Source organism: Pseudophryne corroboree, chromosome 12, assembly GCF_028390025.1.
Source record: "Pseudophryne corroboree isolate aPseCor3 chromosome 12, aPseCor3.hap2, whole genome shotgun sequence".
NCBI lineage: Eukaryota > Metazoa > Chordata > Amphibia > Anura > Myobatrachidae > Pseudophryne > Pseudophryne corroboree.
The window spans coordinates 161040671-161062798 of NC_086455.1; the positions used below are offsets into that span (position 1 = coordinate 161040671).

Consider the following 22128-nt stretch of genomic DNA (forward strand, 5'->3'; position numbering starts at 1 on the left):
ATTCTCGTGGTTAACCATAAGAGTGCCTCTCGCATAGAGTCTTTCTTTTTGTCTCTTTGCTATGAAATATGTTTTATGTAAGAGACAAGGCAACAAAAACACAGGTCATGAAAACACAAAACTGTAACCTACTGGAGACGCTTCTATTTGTCCTATGGAATAGACATTCGGGCATAACCCCACACGGAACCTACTGTATCTCCCTCTCACCTCGGACTCTATGAAACTGGTCACTTTAAAGTGTGATGTGTGAAATTATCCGCGCAGACATACACACGTGCGCTCACATAAGCCTCAGTGACTTGCAGCGTTGCACGGTAGATCACGCCAATGTAAGGCGGGCAGGAATGTCAACATATTAACTCATGTTTTGTAGACCCGTTAATGGTAAATGCTGCAAGTCTGAAAGATGTAAAATGTTCCTACCTGGTAAATCCAAGCTAGGACTCGTCAATGGAAAGGTGCAATTATTCCGCGGCCAATTGATCTCTCAGGGGCTATCCAATTAGCCCCTGACGCCGGCATTTATCTGCGATTTTGTTTTCGGGACCCGATAAGGTCTCAGAAAGAAATCTCTGATAAGCTACCTGTTTTCACGTCCGTGATCACAAGAACATATAGGTCCGGGAACTTATCCCAGATACTGTGTTTTTGCTTGAAAACGGGTCATTTTTCGTTCGGAAAAACGGGCTCTATTTGGATAGCCCGAAGAAAAAGAAAATCACAGCACAGTCCCACTTTTACTGCATGAAATATTAACGTGGGCAATTGAATTTCCCCCCTTAAACGCTTTCACCAAACACATTGTCTGTTTTCCCTGTTTGGTGAAGGAGCCACAGTAGCAAGTTCTTTACAGGGTAAGAAATCTTACATGTATCCAAACATACTCATATAGGCATTTGGGATCATTGCAATGGTTAATACAGATTTGTCTTTATACAACATTGCTGCAGTCATGCCAAGAGCACACCTGGGTGCGACAGGTCCCATAAGACTCTGCTAGTATTGTGGGTCTTTTTGTGTATTATTTGCTGAAAATGCCTCCTAGTCGCAATGCAATGCACCTAGAACGTACCAGGAGACTGTGCTGATTAATGTGATATATGACACTTGTATATCTGTGTGCGACGGAGTCTCTGAATCTGTACACGACATGCTACAATGTAGCAGCAGCAGCTTTTTCCCAATACAAGTTCCACTGTGCCCCGTATACAGACTCAGACACACACAATATACAAGTGTCCTATATCACATAACTCAGCGCAGTCTCCTCGTGCGTCCTAGTCACATTGTGTTGCAACTAAGACGCATTTTCGGCAAACAAAAGACGCCCGACGCTAGCAGAGCCTCCAGGCATCTGGCGGTTCATTCCCAACAGGCTCTCATGCTGTGCGGCGTATTGAGGCTGGATGTATGCGGACACATCTGTAGTACATGAAAACACAAAATACTTCTTTTACCTTTTCCCCAAACCAGGAGGTTCCCACTGGAGTCCCCGGTGATTGTGTCGCCGTTCTCCGAAAAAGTGACGCACAGCACGAACTTTGGTTTCTCTTGTTTCTAGGTTTATAAAAGTGAATGTAAGTGATTAGGTATAGGCGATTAGGATTGTTTTAATAGTTTGGGTTATTATACTATATTAGGGTTACTTTGGGGGTTGGGGTTAGGGCAGCATTTTCCAACTGCTGTTCCGCGGTACACTAGTGCGCCGTAAATGGTTCTGAAATGTGCCGCCAGAGATGCCCCTGCCGCTGCCTCACTTTCATTTATCATTTCAGGCCCCGGCAGCGCTGGGCTCTTCCCGGTGGCCCAGATGCAGCTCAGCCTGTGACCAATGGAGCCGCAGCGTGACTCATAGGTCACGCACGACACATCGCCTGCCCGCCCAGTGCTGCTCCTCACTGCTGGATGCGCCGCTAACGGAGGGAGACGGACAACAGCTCCATCACAGCTCCAGATCTTACTAACCTACTCAAGTACAGCAGCGTCCAGTATATATATTTTTATTTTATTTTTAAAATTTTATTGCTGTGGGGACCAATGTGTGCCGTGACTAGCGCGGGGGCCCGCGTGTGCCGTGACTAGCGCGGGGGCCCGCGTGTGCCGTGATTAGCGCGGGGGCCCGCGTGTGCCGTGATTAGCGCGGGGGCCCGCGTGTGCCGTGATTAGCGCGGGGGCCCGCGTGTGCCGTGATTAGCGCGGGGGCCCGCGTGTGCCGTGATTAGCGCGGGGGCCCGCGTGTGTTCTGGTAGCCAGAGAGCCGGACTGTTACTCAAATCCTCACCTCATGTACACCAATGCTTATACCCGAATGCCTGTACCCCACCTCATGTACCCCAATGCCTGTACCCCAGCTCATGTACCCCACCTCATGTATCCCGAATGCTTGTGAGGAATCATCCCCCCACCACAACGTCAGAGCCAGGAGCCCTCACCGGACAAGCCAGTTACCCTGCGAACGCTCCCCAGTTACCTCAGGAGAGGCAAGCACCACCGCCACTCCGGGTGTATATTAATAATAATATGCATGTGTAATAATAATAATAATAATAATAATATTATATGTGTGTAATAATAATAATAATATACATGTTTCATAATAATATACATGTGTAATAATATACGTGTGTAAAATAATAATACTAATAATAATAATATACGTGTGTAAAATAATAATACTAATAATAATAATATACGTGTGTAATAATAATAATATACGTGTGTAATAATAATAATATACATGTGTAATAATAATAATAATGATAATAATAATATACTTGTGTAATAATAATAATAATGATAATAATAATATACTTGTGTAATAATAATAATAATGATAATAATATACTTGTGTAATAATAATAATAATAATAATATACATGTGTAATAATAATAATATACATGTGTAATAATAATAATAATAATAATATACATGTGTAATACTAATAATATACACGTGTAATAATAATATATGCGTGTCATAATAAAATATACACGTGTCATAATAATATACATGTGTGTATTAATAATAAGGTTACTGTACCTCAAATAATCCTTGCTTCTTAATCAAAGAATTTCCTTCTAAGGTCCAGAAATAAAGATGCGATTTCCCGCACGTGACTATAGTGTTTGTATCTGTGGGGTGGAAGTCGGCCACAAATACAGCTTCATTGGAACACTGGAAAGTAAATTACAACCATCAGAAAACAAACTGCTTCACTGGGACACAACAGCCAAGACTGCAGGGGATCAGTAGGATCTACAGACGATCGGGATAACGTCGGCAGTATACCGACAACGGGACAAACACAAAGAGTCTCCTTACGGGTTCGCTGCGAGTGGGAAAAGCACCTGTTAGCCGTTATTTCGTCTGTCGGCAATGTCAGCGGTTGGAATCCTGGCGTCGGTATCCTGACTGCCGGCAACTTGACTGCATACCCTGCAGGGAGCTGCATAATCCTCATCTCGCAGGACGGGATAACGCTGCCACGTGACGCTAAAGGCAAGCACTGCACCCACACCTTTCCCTGCCCCACTACTGGGGTGTAAGGAGATGTCCATTCTCCAGCCATCATCGTCTTATGGTCAGCATTCAGCTGCTCACACCAATAATAACATCCAGCTGGTATAACATTGCCCAATACCTGGCCACGGGGCAACTGCGATGCCTGAGAATCATGTGATCAAAACTGAATGCCATACGTATTGGGCATGCCCGTAAGTGCAATCTGCAGCTGATCCCCATATTCTTCTTTGTATGTGATCCTTCTTTGACAAGCATGGTTTATTATTATAAATAATTGCCCCTTTAAAAAAATAAATACAGAGTTCGGCCGGCATCCCGCACGGCCGCTGTACGCAGTCTTCATTACATCCCACCTCTGATGTAGGGAAACAATAGGAAACAGTAACGACGCTTAATGTGCTGGACGATTTATCTAAGTGCTGCACAGAGACGGTCTTACAGTACAGCAGAATCCATCAGACCATTAGCTTACATGTATAAATACACAGACACATAGTAGGGAGACAGGCCGTGGATAGCGGAACCTGCGTGCATTAGTAAGTCACACTACGTTGGAAGGACACCATCACCATTATCTCACCCCATAGAAGAACGATGCAGAGAGAACACCGATGTCTCGTATATATGCAGACCATTAATAAGAAGAAGTGTGTGCTAAATAAATGATAAATAAATGACCTTAACGTCTGCCAGCTTCTCTTCCTTCTGCCAGTCCCAGACGGAGAGCACGTGGTCGTTGGAGTCATCCACAGAGCACAGGTTTCCTCCTCCGTTCTGAAAGCGCAGAAAATAACGGATGACTTGGAGGAAAGTTTTATCACCGGAAGCAGAATATTCCTGGGCAGATGTTAGATTTCCCCCCTGCCCCGGCCCTAGTTTACAGTAACTGGAGAAATATTATCTACACTTTGTACATGATCACTTGTTTATTGTTTAGGAATACAGGGAACCTCAGGCGTGGGCACAGGCGGGAGGTTACAGAGGGCGGGGAAGAGGCTCAGGCTGGAAAACGAGGACACTAAAGACCCCATTCAGTAGGGATTGCTTTTTAGCAGAATTTGCAATCCTTCTGTTCGTATTCTGGGGGCCACCCCGCATGCTAGCTGCCGCCTCACCGCTGCGACCGCAATTTCAGCGTGGTCGCAGAAAATAAGGAAGCCTCCAGCCGGCGCAGCCTCACTGCGACCACAGGAGGTCCACCGACATTTTGGTGATCAGAGTGGCTGTGTGTGATGTCACGCAGCCGTCCCAGTCACGCCCCCCTCCCCACATTCGCGCTGCCATGCTCCCGTTTCCATGACGCCGCCCGCAACACTGTTTCCGCCCAGGAAACGGAGCGTTGCCGCCCCCAAGCGCCTCTTCCTGATTGGCAGGCAAAGGCGTTCGCATTTAATACGGTGCAGGAAGGGCCCACACCATATTAGTAATTTTTGCAGTTGGATCGCTGGTTGCCTAAGAGAATAGCGTGGATCTGGGACCTGGATACGCTATGTAACGGTGACACTGAGGTACGATTGGGAGTTGGCGTAAACTGTGTAAAGTGTAATAATATAAATGCACGTGCGTTCCCCACAATTACTAGTATTCTCTATTACTTACAGACTTGGAGAAAGCAACACACGTGACAGCTCGGTCAAAGAATCCCATGCCGATGACATGTAATGTGTTGAGCGTCACAGAATCCCAAACACGGACGTGTGGCGGTAATTGCTGGAAAATAATGGAAGGGTAACACAACACATCAATCCCTGAGCAGGCACCGGTGTCCTTGTGTGTTCCAGGAGTGTGTGTGTGCGGCCCATGTGTGCAACTGTATGTGTGTAGGTGTGTGTGTCCCATGTTATATCTGTATGTGTGTAGGTGTGTGTGTCCCATGTTATATCTGTATGTGTGTAAGTGTGTGTGTCCCATGTGTATAGCTGTACGTGTTTAGGTGTGTGTGTCCCATGTTATATCTGTATGTGTGTAGGTGTGTGTGTCCCATGTGTATAGCTGTATGTGTGTAGGTGTGTGTGTCCCATGTGTATAGCTGTACGTGTTTAGGTGTGTGTGTCCCATGTTATATCTGTAGGTGTGTGTGTCCCATGTGTATAGCTGTACGTGTGTAGGTGTGTGTGTCCCATGTTATATCTGTATGTGTGTAGGTGTGTGTGTCCCATGTGTATATCAGTACGTGTGTAGGTGTGTGTGTCCCATGTTATATCTGTATGTGTGTAGGTGTGTGTGTCCCATGTGTATATCAGTACGTGTGTGTGTCCCATGTGTGCAAATGTATGTGTGTAGGTGTGTGTGTCCCATGTGTATAGCTGTATGTGTGTAGGTGTGTGTGTCCCATGTGTATAGCTGTACGTGTGTGTGTCCCATGTGTGCAAATGTATGTGTGTAGGTGTGTGCGTCCCATGTTATATCTGTATGTGTGTAGGTGTGTGTGTCCCATGTGTATAGCTGTACGTGTGTGTGTCCCATGTTATATCTGTATGTGTGTAGGTGTGTGTGTCCCATGTGTATAGCTGTACGTGTGTGTGTCCCATGTGTGCAAATGTATGTGTGTAGGTGTGTGCGTCCCATGTGTATATCTGTATGTGTGACCACACAGTTCCGTTTACCAGACCGCCCCTTCTACCATCACACATGTGACCGCTGGAAGCGCACTAGCGCAGGCTGCTTTGACTTTGATGCTTTACTAAAGCCGCGTGTAAAACATCTGTCGCACGGATTTCTGTAACTACAAATCTAGTTCTTGTTTTCCTTTGTCTGCAATCTTCTATACCCCTAGTGACAATGTGACAGCACTCTCCCCCTAATCCACCTTCATACAACACCCGTGGGAATTCCACCATCAGACCGTAAGAGAAGAATGAAAATACCCAAAAGGAACATAAATAAGAGAAGCTCTGACTTATTCACAGCCCGATTTCACTGAAGTAGACAGACGCAGGGCAGGTGAACCCCGGCCCCCCTGCTGTAATAGATTGCTAGGTCACATTGACATTTGGGTTGCTATGTGGTCGCATTTCTGGGGAGGATTCATTTATGGAATAATAACAAATCTCAAACAGCTTTCTGTGACAATTACGTTCCCTGGCGCTTCAAATATGGTGTAAAGAATGGTTTTTATCAATGAGGTATGAGGCACTGAATAAGAATGCCTCCACTGTGTATAAGAGACAGGTACACTGTAATGCAACGCTCCTTTTTTCTACAAGAAGGGAAGGATGTTCTGTAGTGTGATACAAACACACGTAAGCTTTGTAATAGCTAGGGGGCACTTACTTTTCCATCCTTAGAAGTACCTGCAACCTGGCCTGTTGCAATGGTAATTTTATCAGGATGGATGGCGAGGCTGCAAGAGAAAAACATAGGAAGACCACACAAGGCTATTAATAAGAACACACGCTGCAAAGGGGCTGTATAATGACACAGGTAGGTGGTGGGCAGACGTAGGATGACTGGAGTAATGACACAGGTAGGTGGTGGGCAGACGTAGGATGACTGGTGTAATGACACGGGTAGGTGGGGGGAGACGTAGGGTGACTGGCGTAATGACACAGGTAGGTGGGGGGCAGACGTAGGATGACTGGAGTAATGACACAGGTAGGTGGGGGGCAGACGTAGTATGACTGGAGTAATGACACGGGTAGGTGGGGGGAGACGTAGGGTGACTGGCGTAATGACACAGGTAGGTGGGGGGCAGACGTAGGATGACTGGAGTAATGACACAGGTAGGTGGGGGGCAGACGTAGTATGACTGGAGTAATGACACGGGTAGGTGGGGGGAGACGTAGGATGTCTGGCGTAATGACACAGGTAGGTGGGGGGGCAGACGTAGTATGACTGGAGTAATGACACGGGTAGGTGGGGGGAGACGTAGGGTGACTGGCGTAATGACACAGGTAGGTGGGGGGCAGACGTAGGATGACTGGAGTAATGACACAGGTAGGTGGGGGCAGACATAGGATGACTGGGGTAATGACACGGGTAGGTGGGGGGAGACGTAGGATGACTGGCGTAATGACACAGGTAGGTGGGGGCAGACATAGGATGTCTGGCGTAATGACACAGGTAGGTGGGGGCAGACATAGGATGACTGGGGTAATGACACAGGTAGGTGAGGGCAGACATAGGATGACTGGAGTAATGACACAGGTAGGTGAGAGACAGACATATAATGACTCACAGTGCGACCAGCATCAGCGAGAACTTGTTACCATAGAGATATATAGTTTATTCTTGGTTAAAGCCACCACAATAAAAGTTATTAATATTAATAATAATAATAATTATTATTATTATTATTATTCCTCCAACCTAAATGGTTTTATATTTAGGACATACAGTAGGTATGATGTTAGGATGGAATTTCTATGCACTTCTGTGATCTAGGAGGAGATGTATCACGCAGGGAAAACAGTGAAGCAGCCCACGGAAAGCATCAGCTTTGAGATAACACTTATCCGGAACATTCTATGAAGCATACTTGTTTACTCTCCGAGAACCTGCGGGAGACACCAGCTTTTTTGTATAGTCCCCTCCGGCACCCCTGGAAGAGTGGTCATCCCTCCTGCATCCAGCCCACTTCCTAGCGAACTGGGCAGAATGGGGAGATAAATACCTTAAATCCGCAGTCCACCAGGAGGGGTGGGGCTTAATGACAATTCTATGGTAATCGTGTCAATTCAGCCCCGCCCCCCTCATTAACTCTCCATAAATCAAGGCATTTTACTATGAGGGGGTAGGGCCTAACCGTGCAACTTGTCCAGCCCCGCCCCCCACCAACGTCCAAAATTGTAATGTTGGTGAGTATGCTATAAAGTAATAGGTTGAAGCTTATAAAGAGCTATTGGAAACTTCTCACTTGTCCACTTCTTTCACTGCTGGATACATCTCTCCCTACTAATCCAGCATTTCCCTACCTGTGGTACCCGCAGGTATATATGTAACAGAATGCCTCACCCCTCCATCTTCCACAGGTAGTATGAACTTATAAGCACCAGTAGGGGGTGCACTGCAGCAAGTGCTGGACTGAGGGGCATTATGGACTTAGTTGACCCATTTTGGGGTAAGTGGTGGATCCGTGTTGAGGTCACTTTCAGGCATAAAGTGTAATGTTCGGGCCCTCCTGTAGGCAGGTGGACGGCACACATCAGGCTGCACTTGGGGGTAAGGTTATACACATTTAGGGTATTTGGGATAAAGCAAAAAAGAGCCAGTAACTGTGCACCTGGGTAACACCATGCTGCGCTGCAGATGGGGGCAGATGTAACATGTGCAGAGCGAGTTAGATGTGGGAGGGGCGTGTCCTAATCCTAACTCAGATCCAAATTGCTGTGTAAGAATAAAGCTGCGCAACATGTGTGGACTACATGCAAAAGCAGCCGGTATTTACTCTGCATGCAACAAGAATAAAAAATCAAACATGTATCTGACCCCCTTGCATTGCAATGTGGTTTGTTCCAGATACAAAAAGTTACTTACTTTCTTTGATTCGCGCTCAAGAATTAACCCCACGGTGCACGCCTGCCCTCCCCATCTACCCACTCTGCAACGTTCCCCCCGTTTACACTGCACCCTGCCTTATAAATATGGGGAAGGGACCTCTGAAACTGTGCCTGAGCCAGTAACTTAAGTGCAACGTGATTCTGATATTGCCCATCAGTAGATTGGGGCAGGATATTGCTGGGTGGCCTGTAAAACAGAGCAGGGTGGATCGCCCATTAAATTGATCCTCGGGAGAACACTGTCAGTTTTTGCTATACAGGAAATGGGTGTCTGTGTGGCAGCTGGGTGTATGCATGGAAAAGTACCCCCGCCACATCTGCAGCTTCCTAAGGCAGGTGTACCTGCTGATGCTTTCAACGGCTGCTGCATACGTAGGCGGAGCTGCTGGGATGTTGCACACACATACACTGTCAGTACACTGCCATAGAATCACATTTAGATACGGACCATGGTATGCGGCTTCTGGTGGTCATTCCGAGTTGATCGCTAGCTTCAATCGTTCGCTGTGCAGCGATGAGGCAAAAAAATCGGCACTTCTGCGCATGCGGCGCAATGCGCACTCGCGACGTACTATTACAACGAACGATGTAGTTTTACACAAGGTCTAGTGAAGCTTTTCAGTCGCACTGCTGGCCGCAGAGTGATTGACATGAAGAGGGCGTTTCTGGGAGGCAACTGACCGGTTTCAGGGAGTGTTCAAAAAAACGCAGGCGTGTCAGGAAAAACGCAGGCGTGGCTGGGCGAACGCAGGGCGTGTTTGTGACATCAAAACAGGAACTGAACAGTCTGAAGTGATTGCAGCGTCTGAGTAAGTTCTGAGCTACTCAAACTGCACAAAAAACTTTTTTGTAGCGCTCGGCTGCACATGCGATCGCACACTTGCAAAGCAAAAAACACACTCCCCTATAGGAGGCAACTATCTGATCGCAGCACTGCAAAAAATAGCTAGCAAGCGATCAACTCGGAATGACCCCCACTGTACGTATCACTACTGAGTGGGGGAGGACGTCTGCAGCGGTTCTGTCGGAAGAGCAGAGCCTTGCAGTGTGCATTCCCTGCCAACAGCAGGAAAGGAATATCCGTTCTGTTCTGGGATATTTAGCACTGTACAGGAATATGGGAAGTGGATAAAGCACTACGATGCCACAAAGGCTTCAGCAATTATGCGGCGGTCTCCTTTATAAAGCTACCGCAGGATGGGACCATCCCTCGCTCACTGCTGATAGTAACACGGAGCAGGAAGAACACTGTCATTCAGCCGTCTCTCTGCAGCTACTGAATAGTGACACCACCTGGTGACTCAGCCCTCCCCACCGGACTCAGGGCCTAATTCAGACCAGATCGCAGCAGCAAATTTGTTAGCTAATGGGCAAAACTATGAGCACTGCAGGTGGGGCAGATGTAACATGTGCAGAGAGAGCTAGATTGGGGTGGGTTATATTGTTTCTGTGCAGGGTAAATACGGGCTGCTTTATTTTTACACTGCAATTTAGATTTCAGTTTGAACACACTCCACCCAAATCCAACTCTCTCTGCACGTTACATCTGCCCCACCTGCAGTGCACATGGTTTTGCCCATTAGCTAACAAATTTGCTGCTTCGATCAGGTCTGAATTAGCCCTCAGACCACATGGATGCAAATATGTAACCCTTACAATGTACATAACTTAGTGCCCGGATTCCCCTGAGGGCGGAATACATGATGAGAACCTAGTAGATGTTCTGCGCAGATCTGGTAAGGAGACTGTTGTAAATGAGGACTCACCACTTGACGTCATCATTGTGGCCAGTGTAATGTCTTTGCAGCTGTTCTTCCACATTATATAAGACGACAACAGAAGCTATAAAATAAACCGTTTCCCCGGTAGGTAGAAGGTACAGGTTCATGCGGCAGTCGCGGCCTCGGTAGCCATAGCTGAAGGAGCGGTAAAGGAGGAACAATTTGGCGGAAGTTGATCAAATACAGAACACTGGGAAACCACATATTTTCAGTTGCATAACATTCGGCTAGAACTTCAACGCGTTTCAGGGAGCCCTCTCCCCTTTGTCAAGAAGTCTTCTTGACAAAGGGGAGAGGGCTCCCTGAAACGCGTTTAAGCCGTCCAGCAGCCATTTTCCAAGATTCAGGGATATCGGTGATTCGAGTGTGCTCAGATATCACACACTTACCTAACTGCAGCCGGTTTTTGTGAGGGTTGCATGATTCCATCAGCCACCAACACCCAGTTTCTTGTGAAGCGTATGGAGTGAATTGTTTTATGTACTTATGCGATTCTTTTACATATTAAAAACCCTATCTGTGGATAACTGCCTGCTGTACCTATTTCAGGGAAACTACTCACCTGAGGTCAAAACGAAGGGGAGAAAGAGAAAGATACCCGAACGTGAGGCATAGGGGGATTTTACTGATGAACGATTGAAGTTGCATTGATGAAAAAAAACCTTTACGTGCAGGACAGAAATATTCTGTAAGTGTTTGTCTAAGAGCGATAAGGCAGTAATCCTCTGAGACTACGTGGGATTGTTCTTCCCTTCACCGCATTTCATATTCAGTAGCGCCGGGTCCTTGTTTCTTGTGGAATATCTACATTTGACAACTACATTAATCTCCACCCAAGTTCCTTCCAGGTTCCAGTCAATGGATAGACACTGTCTAGTTAAACAGTCCATAGGTCAACCATATATGGTCTACATGCGATAAGATGACATGGTCAAAAGGTGGCTGCACAACACATCACGCCTGCCGCACGGTGACCCTAAGCCTCAGCTGCCCTCTCTATAGGCTATAAGACACAAGGAGGAGATAAATCTGCCCAGCTGAAACGTGAATGTAGTCATGTACCGTTGTAACGCTTATTAAAGGATACACCCATTCCAGTTTAAGTTTTTTGGCTGGAAGTTCCGCCTTCGCCTCCAAGTTGTAGGACTCCACTTGATCTTTGGGTAGGTGCATGGTGACCGGACGCCCTCGTAGAAACATTTTTACATAACCTTCCTCTAGAAAATAAAAGCCAAAGCAATGACAGAAATGATGTCTAGCACAAAAATGGCCGTCCTCTTATACCGCCATGCTGTACGCGGTTTGTGTCATCGATAACAAACGCAGCCTAAAATCAGGGGGTAAACCATTGGGATATTGTTTAGCAAGCGGAAAAGAAAAAGAAAAAAAAAACCCACAAGACCACTTAAATAAGTTTAGTAAAAGTTTAATAAAATTAGCAACATGCACGTACAAAGTAAATAGTCACACATGATTACAGAACCTAGATTTAGTACAACACAAACGTACAAAAATAGTCTAGAAAAATACAAAGAGGACCAATACAGCCGGATAAACAAGCTCTGGCATAGAAGCGGTTCCTGGACTACAACTCTTCCCAAAGGGACCGGCTGTCGCCATGAAATAAATGCTTAAATTAAGCAGTCAACCAATGCACACTTACAAAGTCCTAGGGGTACAAAGCTGGTACTGAAGGTCCATTTAGGTTAAGAGGACGGAGTTATCAGGCCATCAACCAATAAGACCAAACACGAACGGTGATGTTCTTAATTTCATCATTCTGCTGGGAATGGGCAGGCCTGGGCAACCTGCGAGTCACCAGGCATTGTGACACTACAAGCCCCAGAATGCTTGCCAGCATATGCTGGTACTTAGCAGCTTGTCCGGGCCGTCATCATTCCATAAATATGAAAATGGCTGTGTTCACTCAAAAAAAGTTGCACAATGTACGCTTCCATACGCCTGTGGACAGCTGTCCCACAACCCCTCACTAGCATCAATTTATTTTCTATTAAATTGAAGTTAGCTGTTGGTTATGGAAGAGCTGTAATCCAGCAACCAAAATGACAGAGACTGCACATCACCGCTGCAAATCCGCATTACGCTCTGCGTCGTCAGGAGCATACAGCAGCGATATCGGCCACTGGACGTCTCATTGTAACACTGCCACGCTGTGATGGTCAGTAGCAGAGCTGGAAATAGCTGCTGGAGGACCGGGAGCTTTTGAAGCTGGGAGATCTGGGGAAGGTCACATTGGTCAGACTGGGACTTTTAGTCAGTGGCAAGGACGTGTTCTTGGGGGCGTTGAAGGACAACGTTCCACATTCGGGACCGAGAGCCGGCGGCTGCGTGGGGTGATCAACTGACTCGGCATCGTTCTTACAGGCGTCGAACAGCTGCGAAGCCATCAAGACCTGCACAGTCACTAAATAACACAGCGGACAAAGACAGAAGACGGGAGGGCACAAGGTACACGTTAATTGAATCAATATCCCATTCGCTGTGTAAGATACAGGGGTCTATCCATGAAAAGAGTGGAGAAGTGAGCCTGTGGAGAAGTTGCCCATGGCAACCAATCAGCTGCTCCGTACAATTGTATAGTATGTAAATTATAAATGTTACTGCAATGCTGATTGGTTGCCATGTTCAATTTCTCCACAGGCTCAACTTCTCCTCACTTTTCACTGCTTCATGAATAGACCCCACAGTCATGAAGAGCTCAACGGATGACGAAGGCATTTTGTGTGGGGTCGTTCCTACGTCTCGTTAAGGCAAATTCTTAAAGCGTAAACCATCGCCTCCACAAAGCGGAGCAGGAACCAATATTCCTCCTATCAGTGCACTAGGAATGTGTGACATCACTGGTAGATGGTTCGGCTGCCGGTAGGTGATCAGTGCACTTTATATACAATACGTATAGTGTGTCCTGGCCACCATAACCTCACAGGTGTAAGCGTGCGAGTTACTAGTGTGGAGACAACTGCCACCAGCTGAATAAGTGGCTCGTTTACAGGAGTGATTTGTTTTGGGGGGCACGGGCGCTAGCACAGGGGGAGAAGTTTACTGTTAAAACTGCTTTCCGAGTGTACTGCTGGGGTCTTTCCATTCTGTCCCATCTGTAACCTGCTTTTCATCGGACCACTAACTTTCACTGCTTTCTATGCTTCATCAGAAAAAGTCACTGGAGCCCTGAATGGAGGTAGAACGTACACGGCTGGGCCTGATTCTGAGTCAATGCTGATGTTCATGTAGTTCGGAGATTTATTGCTATTGCACATGTGCGAGTGTCGCTTTAAAAAAAAAAAAAAACAACTCCTACGGTGCATGCATTACACGGAGTGTACACACGGAGGCGCTGTTGCAAATGACACGCACAGTCCCAGAGATACTCTGGAAAAGTGCTGGGAATTTCTGGGCAGTGACTAGGAGGTGGCTAAACAGGCGCACGGAGATGCTTCATCTTATGGTGTCAAGTGGCTGCGTACTCGGACGCTTAATAGCTCACACTGAGGCCGTACTCCGGCAAAGACGCTGCACCTAGCATAGAAGGTGAGGATTGATGGTGGCGTCTGATGGCGCTTCAGCCAGAATAACAGCATCTACAGCTGGTCACAGCGGAAATCTGTTGGTGTATGTGGCCATGACAGGTGGGAGCTACCATGGTGAGATTATTCACAGCTGTGGGTAACAGAAATGTTGTGCTCTACTGCTGTGTAACCATATGATGTGAGAATAGAGGAATGAGGTGAAATATCTGCCAGTAAACGGGCAGTTTATCAATTTATTCGCCTCACAGGGCTAGGGGTGAGGGATGGATATTTACAAAAATATAGCAGTATGCAATGAACAACTTCTTCATATATTTCTTGGTAAGCAAAATGGCAATTCAATTAAAAGGGAGGAAAGACATTTGCCTTTTTCCGCTACATATATCAGCTGACGGTTCCACGCGTTTTCCGTCAACATCCCCCCTCCCCCTCCAAGGCTCTTTAGAACAGGGCACGGTCCCTGTATAGCTACAAAATAGGTCAGGTGCCCTGTAGAACAGAGCAGGGGTCCTGTAGAGCAATAATGCGCTTTCACTGCCCTGGGTAGCTTTTGATAGACACATTGGCCCTCATTCCGAGTTGTTCGCTCGCTAGCAGATTTTAGCAGCATTGCACACGCTAGGCCGCCGCCCTCTGGGAGTGAATCTTAGTTTAGCAGAATAGCGAACGAAAGATTAGGAGAATTGCGAATAGAAAATTCTTAGCAGTTTCTGAGTAGCTCGAGACTTACTCCTACACTGCGATCAGCTCAGCCCGTTTCGTTCCTGGTTTGACGTCAAACACGCCCTGCGTTCGGCGAGCCACTCCCCCGTTTCTCCAGACACTCCCGCGTTTTATCCTGGCACGCCTGCGTTTTTCCGCACACTCCCAGAAAACGTCCAGTTTCCGCCCAGAAACACCCACTTCCTGTCAATCAAACTCCGATCACTTCAACGATGAAAATTCTTCGTTCGGACGTGAGTAAATCTACTAAGTTTTGTGCTAAAATACTTAGCGCATGCGCGCTGCGTACCATGCGCATTTTTGCCTTAATCGCTCAGTTGCGAAAATCGGCAACGAGCGAACAACTCGGAATGATCCCCATTGTTGGCCTCAATGAGACAAATAAGAATTCAATAGGCCCTCATAGACATTCCAACATTCCAATTTAAAGGTGTCCATTTTGACATTAAAAAAAAGTAAATATGTGAGGCTACACAGGTCTTGAGAGTCCCAGGCCTCCCTTCCCCGTACGCAGGACTCAGGATAGCACTAACGTTTAGCTAAATGCCCAGGACACTTCCACAAGAACCGTTCCCACCGCCCGAAACGCAAATTTCACGCAAAGAGAGGTCCAGCCATGATCTATCCGAAAAGGCTGGAGATACGTAAATATAATGACATTCACATGTGCTGTATGCTAAAACTCGCTATTTGCGTACGTAAAACAGCGATGAGGCAGACTCAGAATCAGCTCCTTCGTATATGAGAGACTAGATTATTTCACTGCACTCTTGAGGAAAATACGCCCAACACCGCATCAGCCCATACAGGGTGAGCGTAATGCATGTAATAAGCATGTGAGCGTTCTTAGGACTCCTCCTTTCAGGTCACAAGTGGATGATATACCATAAAGAAAACACGGAACTTGAAAGAAAATAAGCCAATGAAAAGGCATCTATAAAGCTCTTTAGTAACGGCACCAAAAAGAGAAAGTAGCATTCCGTGTAACAGGTACAACGTGTACCCCTCGTACTAAAACCCATCAGGTTATCATCCAGATACCTTGCTTGGAGGATAACCAGTGGTCTTTGCTATACTTACTAGGGCACAAGGCGAGAGTGATGCGGAAGAGTGTAATTCGCTACTATCCAAGGTACTGACAGCGATTGTTACACAACATCACGGCCACACAGTCAGCACTCGCAGTTGTGCAGCAGCACAGCCTAAATCACCTCAACATACAGGAAAAAAATGCCTCTTGCTTCGAGTTTTAAAATGATGCTATTTGTGCATAAGTATAATATTAAAGGATAAGACGGTGAAAAGGCACACCTGATTGTCATGGTCACTAAATAGACTAATTGTGCACATCAGTAAATTAAAAATATTTAATTTATATAAATATATACATACACAAACACTAAAAGGCCACAAACAGCATTTCATCTTTGTTAAAAGGTCTGTTATATTACGAGGTTTTGTCCCCTACAATCCAGTAGAGGGCGCCAACTGAACAGAATATTGCAATACAGGAATGCCGCTGTATCGGCTTACTTGCCCTGTATGGAAAGTAATATTTCCAAATCTTACAGAATATATCCAATAAATTTGTTTCTACCCAAAACATCTTCAGAAATCTGCAGCTTCTCATTGGATAAAGCCGATAAGAGGTTCACTTGCTACAGTTAGGCTGGAGTTTGCTTTACAGGAGCCATTGGAAAGTAGAAATGCTATGCAAGATGAAATGCCGTGCTCTGTGCCCACCTGCATAAGAATTATTAAACCAAACTGTGCAAATAAACCAGCAAAACACATATACAGCGCTGTAAATGGAGTCAGGAGAAGCAAACACTAGAGGCAGCTACCACACGGCACAGCCGTCTACCACTAGGTGCGGGAACACTACAGACAGACTCCTCCTCTCGCTGGCCAAGGTTACACAGGTCTGTTACACCGGTCTGTGACTGCGATTACTGATATATGGGTACAGCATGTAATAGTATCTTCCTCAGGACTGGAAGCCATATTGCCATCACCACATTAAGCATTACCGTGTCACTGACTAGTGATAACAGGGACGCCCTAGTACCTTGGCGCTGCTACTCAGAGGGCCAGTCAGGCCTAACATCACAATCCTACCTTTGCAGTGCGTCACCCGCCGCTTCCCTTGTGATTACAGAGACAGAAAGAGAAATCTGGGTAAAGATGTGTTTATGGCGCACGGGTAGAGTCACCTACTGACGATGGCGACACCACTTCCATCTCCTCCCCTCTCTCCCTCAAGGAGTCAATGACACAAAATACACTGAGCTGGTGTAAGAAAGGAGAACATCCTATATACAGTTTAGTCTGATTAGCCCCCGGTGTGTGCTTCAGTATCTTTATGCAGAATGGGTTATGCTGGTCATCAGGGGAAGGGCATCTCCCGGCATGCTGCTCAGCAGGGGAAGGGCATCCCCCGGCATGATGCTCATCAGGGGAAGGGCATCTCCCGGCATGCTCGTCATCAGGGGCAGGGCATCTCCCGGCATGCTGCTCAGCAGGGGAAGGGCATCCCCCGGCATGCTGCTCAGCAGGGGAAGGGCATCTTCCGGCATGCTGCTCAGCAGGGGAAGGGCATCCCCCGGCATGCTGCTCAGCAGGGGAAGGGCATCACCGGCATGCTGCTCAGCAGGGGAAGGGCATCCCCGGCATGCTGATCAGCAGGGAAAGGGCATCCCCGGCATGCTGATCAGCAGGGGAAGGGCATCCCCCGGCATGCTGCTCAGCAGGGGAAGGGCATCACCGGCATGCTGCTCAGCAGGGGAAGGGCACATAGTATCCGAATTGCTGGGACAGGCTCTAATTGGAGCTCATGTCCCTGCGATTTACAATGAAAAAAGACCGTTATTGTCAGGAAATATTCTGATAAAGGTTCTTAACATTCCGGGGGGGCTGCGCAAAAAAAGATGGTTTAAAAAAAAAAAAAAAAGCACAGTATGTAATAGGCACACCACTGCACTTGGGGGGGTCATTCAGGTGTGGTGGGATTTGCTATCACTGTAGCGGTGTATGTATATGCAGCAGGAGCGTCTGTTACATGCTGCACTAGTGGTCCGGGCTGCATCCTAGGACGCAGCATCAGATCAGCATAAGGCGGCATATGACCCCCCGACGCAGAGGCCAGGAAATCTAAGACCTACGATGGAGATCCTCGTCCTCTTTCCACCCTCTAAACGGTGGCAACGCGCCTCCGTTTTTCCAAAGCGCGACCCCCGAAACAGCATCCGACTGTCAATGTCCAATGCCGGCCTGCGTCCTATGCCACAGGACCCATTTGCGAACGCGCACAACGGATCGGTACTTTGCACTGATGGTCTCAGCTCACCTGAATAACCCCCTTGGTTCCTTCCTCTGTTTGCACAAAGTTAGTGCCCCCTCATAACTGCACATCAGCATCTGACGCAGTCTGCAGGAATCCTCGCTGACAAAGGGGCTTATTTCACATCTGCAAGCTATGGCCGATGTTCACGCAAGTGAGCGATTATCGGTAGACTGCGCGTGTGCTGCGATCGCCCAAATTCCGAACCAGATTTATTTGATTAACTTAAGTAGACTTGGTAGCACAGCAACGGGGGTCATTCAGATCTGATTGCTGGGCAGCGATTTTTGCAGCCCTGCGATCAGATAGTCGCCGCCTACAGGGGGAGTGTTTTTTCGCTTTGCAAGTATGTGAACGCATGTGATGTGTAGCAGAGCTGTACAAATTGATTTAATGCAGTCTCTGCGCAGCCCAGGACTTACTCAGCCGCTGCGATCACATCAGCCTGTCCGGGACCGGATTTGACGTCAGACACCCTCCCTTCAAAACGCTTGGACACGCCTGTGTTTTTCCAACCACTCCCTGAAAACGGTCAGATGCCACCCACAAACGCCCTCTTCCTGTCAATCTCCTTGCGAACACCCGTGCGAATGGATCCTACGCAGAATCCCGTTGCGGTGCGGTGCATACGCATGTGTAGTTCGGATCTGATCGCTCGCTGTGCAAAAAAACGCACAGCTGGGATAAGATCTGAATGACCCCCAATGTGTTAGCTCTGCAAATGCATACCTGCACAACGCCTGCTACGGGATCTGATCTTTAGGTCGACAGTAAGTAGGTTGACAATGTTTTGGTCGACAGTAAGTAGGTCGACAGGGTTTCTAGGTCCACATGTTCTAGGTCGACATAAATTTTTAAATTTTTTTTCCTTTTTTTGACCTTTTTCATACTTTACGATCCACGTGGACTACAAGTTGGAACGGTAACCCGAAGTGCGAGCCATGCGAGGGGACACGGTGCACTAATTTGGGTTCCCGGTCACTGTACGGAGGAAAAGACACCAACAAAAACCCATCAAAAACTCATGTCGACCTTTTGATTTGTCGACCTAGAACATGTTGGCCTAAAGACCCTGTCGACCTAGCATCCCTGTCGACCAATAGTGGTCGACCCGACCTACTTCCTGTTGACCTTACATACCACACCCGCCTGCCATGTGCCCTGCAATGGAAGTACAACACCCTCCTACAGACAAAGAAGACATCACATATACTGTAGCTTACATCAGACTGATCTAGAACGTGGCAATATCACTTACAGCATGTGTGCTCTGTGGCCCAATCATTCATTAAACCTTACGGTGGACTAGATAAGGACTCACCAGTGCTGAACATTGGTTCCTTGGGTTTGCTGGAAAACAGTAAAGGGGGGGGGGGGGGGGAAGGAATTGTTTAAATTATTTAAATGCATTAAATCAGACAAACATGGATACAATGGAAACAACACTAGGATAGAATAATAACACTTCTATTTACAGACATGTACACGTTACACCCTCTTCGTGGTGTGAGCATGGGATGGCAGCCGCTATATACTGTACCTGGCAGAGCTGCAACAGACACAAGGAGCCTATGGCACATAACAAGGCACGTGGAGCATCCATCGCAACCACTGACTGACCAACCACAAATCTCTACATTTACTGCAGGAAGCCACACAGGACTTTACCGCTGCATGGTATAATAAGGTGGTGTATTTAGTATTTGTGGTGTATCAAGGGTGGCACTGCCAATGGGACGGACAGGATGCCAGCAGTCACAAGACAGGCACCGGAATTCAGACACTTGTGAGAATGTCAACACCGGAATCCCAAATGTACGTATGCCTGGGAGAGTTAGGGTTAGGCTGCAGGAGGGGAGGGTTAGGAATAGGCTGGAGGGGAGGGTTAGGGTTAGGCTGCAGGAGGGGAGGGTTAGGAATAGGCTGCAGGAGGGGAGGGTCAGGGTTAGGCTGCAGGAGGGGAGGGTTAGGAATAGGCTGCAGGAGGGGAGGGTCAGGGTTAGGCTGCAGGAGGGGAGGGTTAGGAATAGGCTGCAGGAGGGGAGGGTTAGGAATAGGCTGCAGGAGGGGAGGGTTAGGAATAGGCTGCAGGAGGGGAGGGTTAGGAATAGGCTGCAAGAGGGGAGAGTCAGGGTTAGGCTGCAGGAAGGGGAGGGTTAGGCTGCGGGTGCAGAAATAGAGTAAGGCCGTGTACACACGGTGAGATTCGGACTTATCCGATTCTCACTGTGCGACGGGGGGCCGGGTCGGCACTTAGCCAGTATCGCAAGCACATAATGAGTGTGCTTGCGATCCTGGTTCTGTGCGATTTTGGCTGTGTCAATCCTGACTATCTCTTCTATAGAGATAGTCAGGATTGACTTGCCTGCACAGCCTATTTTTTCGGCCGATGCCGACCGCGCGGGGCCGCGCATCGGATCGGGATCGCAAGGTGACTGTCACCTTGCGATCTGCACTATCTTTTCTTCCGATTCTGACTATATAGTCAGAATCGGAAGAAAAGATTTTACCGTGTGTACACACCTTAAGGCTACGGTGGGGGGAGGGTCAGGGTTAGGCTGCGGGAGGGGAGGATAATGGTTAAGCTGTGGTGGGGCGAGGGTTAGGCTGCGGTGAGGGGAGGGTTAGGCTGCGGTGGGGCGAGGGTTAGGCTGCGGTGAGGGGAGGGTTAGGCTGCGGGGGGAGGAATAGAGTAAGGCTGCGGTGGGGGGAGGATCAGGGTTAAGCTGCGGTGGGGGAGGGTCAGGGTTAGGCTGAGGTGGGGAGAGGGTAAGGGTTAGGCTGCGGGAGGGGAGGATAATGGTTAAGCTTCGGTGGGGCGAGGGTTAGGGTTAGGCTGCAGGAGGGGAGATTAAGGCTGCGGTGGGGGGGAGGGTAAGGGTTAGGCTGCGGTGGGGGAGGGTCAGGGTTAGGCTGCGGTGAAGGAGGGTAAGGGTTAGGCTGCGGTGAAGGAGGGTAAGGGTTAGGCTGCGGTAGGGGAGGGTAAGGGTTAGGCTGTAGGAGGGGAGGGTTAGGCTGCGGGGGGGGAAATAGAGTAAGGCTGCGGTGGAGGGAGGGTAAGGGTTAGGCTGCGGTGGGGGAGGGTAAGGGTTAGGCTGCAGGAGGGGAGGATCATGGTTAGGCTGCAGTGGTGGGAGGGGGGTTAGGGTTAGGCTGCAGTGGGGGGAGGGGTCAGGGTGGTTCCGGTATGAAAGATAGATAGTGTCTAGTTAGACAGTCAATAGATAGACACCATATGTTAGACAGACATTAGGTCGACAGGGTCAAAAGGTCGACATGTTCAAAAGGTCGACAGGATCAAAAGGTCGACATGAAAATGGTCGACATTAAAAAGGTAGACACCATGTTTTTTGCATATTTGTGGTTTGTGTGGATAGTTTTGTCATCTGGGACCCCCAATTGTAGAAAGGCATCCCCTCGCGGGGCACGGTGGCTCGCTGCGCTCGCCACAAGGTTTATAACCAACTCTATGCCGACATGGATAGAGAAAGTATGAAATAGTTCAAAAACATGTTACATAAAAAAAAACAAAAAAACATTTGTCTATCTTTTTTTATGTTGACCATTTCCATTTCCGGCCTTTTGACCGTGTCGACCTTTTGACCTGTCAACCTTTTCATGTCGATCTATTAACCCTGTCGACCTAATGTCTGTCTAACATATGGTGTCCATCTATTGACTGTCTAACTAGACACTGTCTATCTATCAAACG

At 47.7% G+C, this 22128-nt stretch overlaps 1 protein-coding gene across 5 annotated transcripts in view; it reads right to left on the reverse strand.

The window, feature by feature from the left end:
• The window catches only part of EML1 (EMAP like 1), a 151136-nt gene that overhangs the window by 28463 nt on the left and 100545 nt on the right, over positions 1-22128 (reverse strand). For 3 of the 5 annotated variants that reach the window (XM_063948361.1, XM_063948363.1, XM_063948365.1), the window contains 9 exons: positions 19738-19766; positions 17195-17221; positions 11893-12022; positions 10791-10940; positions 6800-6869; positions 5126-5236; positions 4205-4300; positions 3044-3178; positions 1461-1560 (listed from right to left, as the gene is read on the reverse strand). In XM_063948361.1, coding sequence (XP_063804431.1) covers positions 1461-1560; positions 3044-3178; positions 4205-4300; positions 5126-5236; positions 6800-6869; positions 10791-10940; positions 11893-12022; positions 17195-17221; positions 19738-19766 — 848 coding nt within the window. The remainder of the gene's footprint in view (positions 1-1460; positions 1561-3043; positions 3179-4204; positions 4301-5125; positions 5237-6799; positions 6870-10790; positions 10941-11892; positions 12023-17194; positions 17222-19737; positions 19767-22128) is intronic. The other 2 variants (XM_063948362.1, XM_063948364.1) reach the window with 1 other exon arrangement.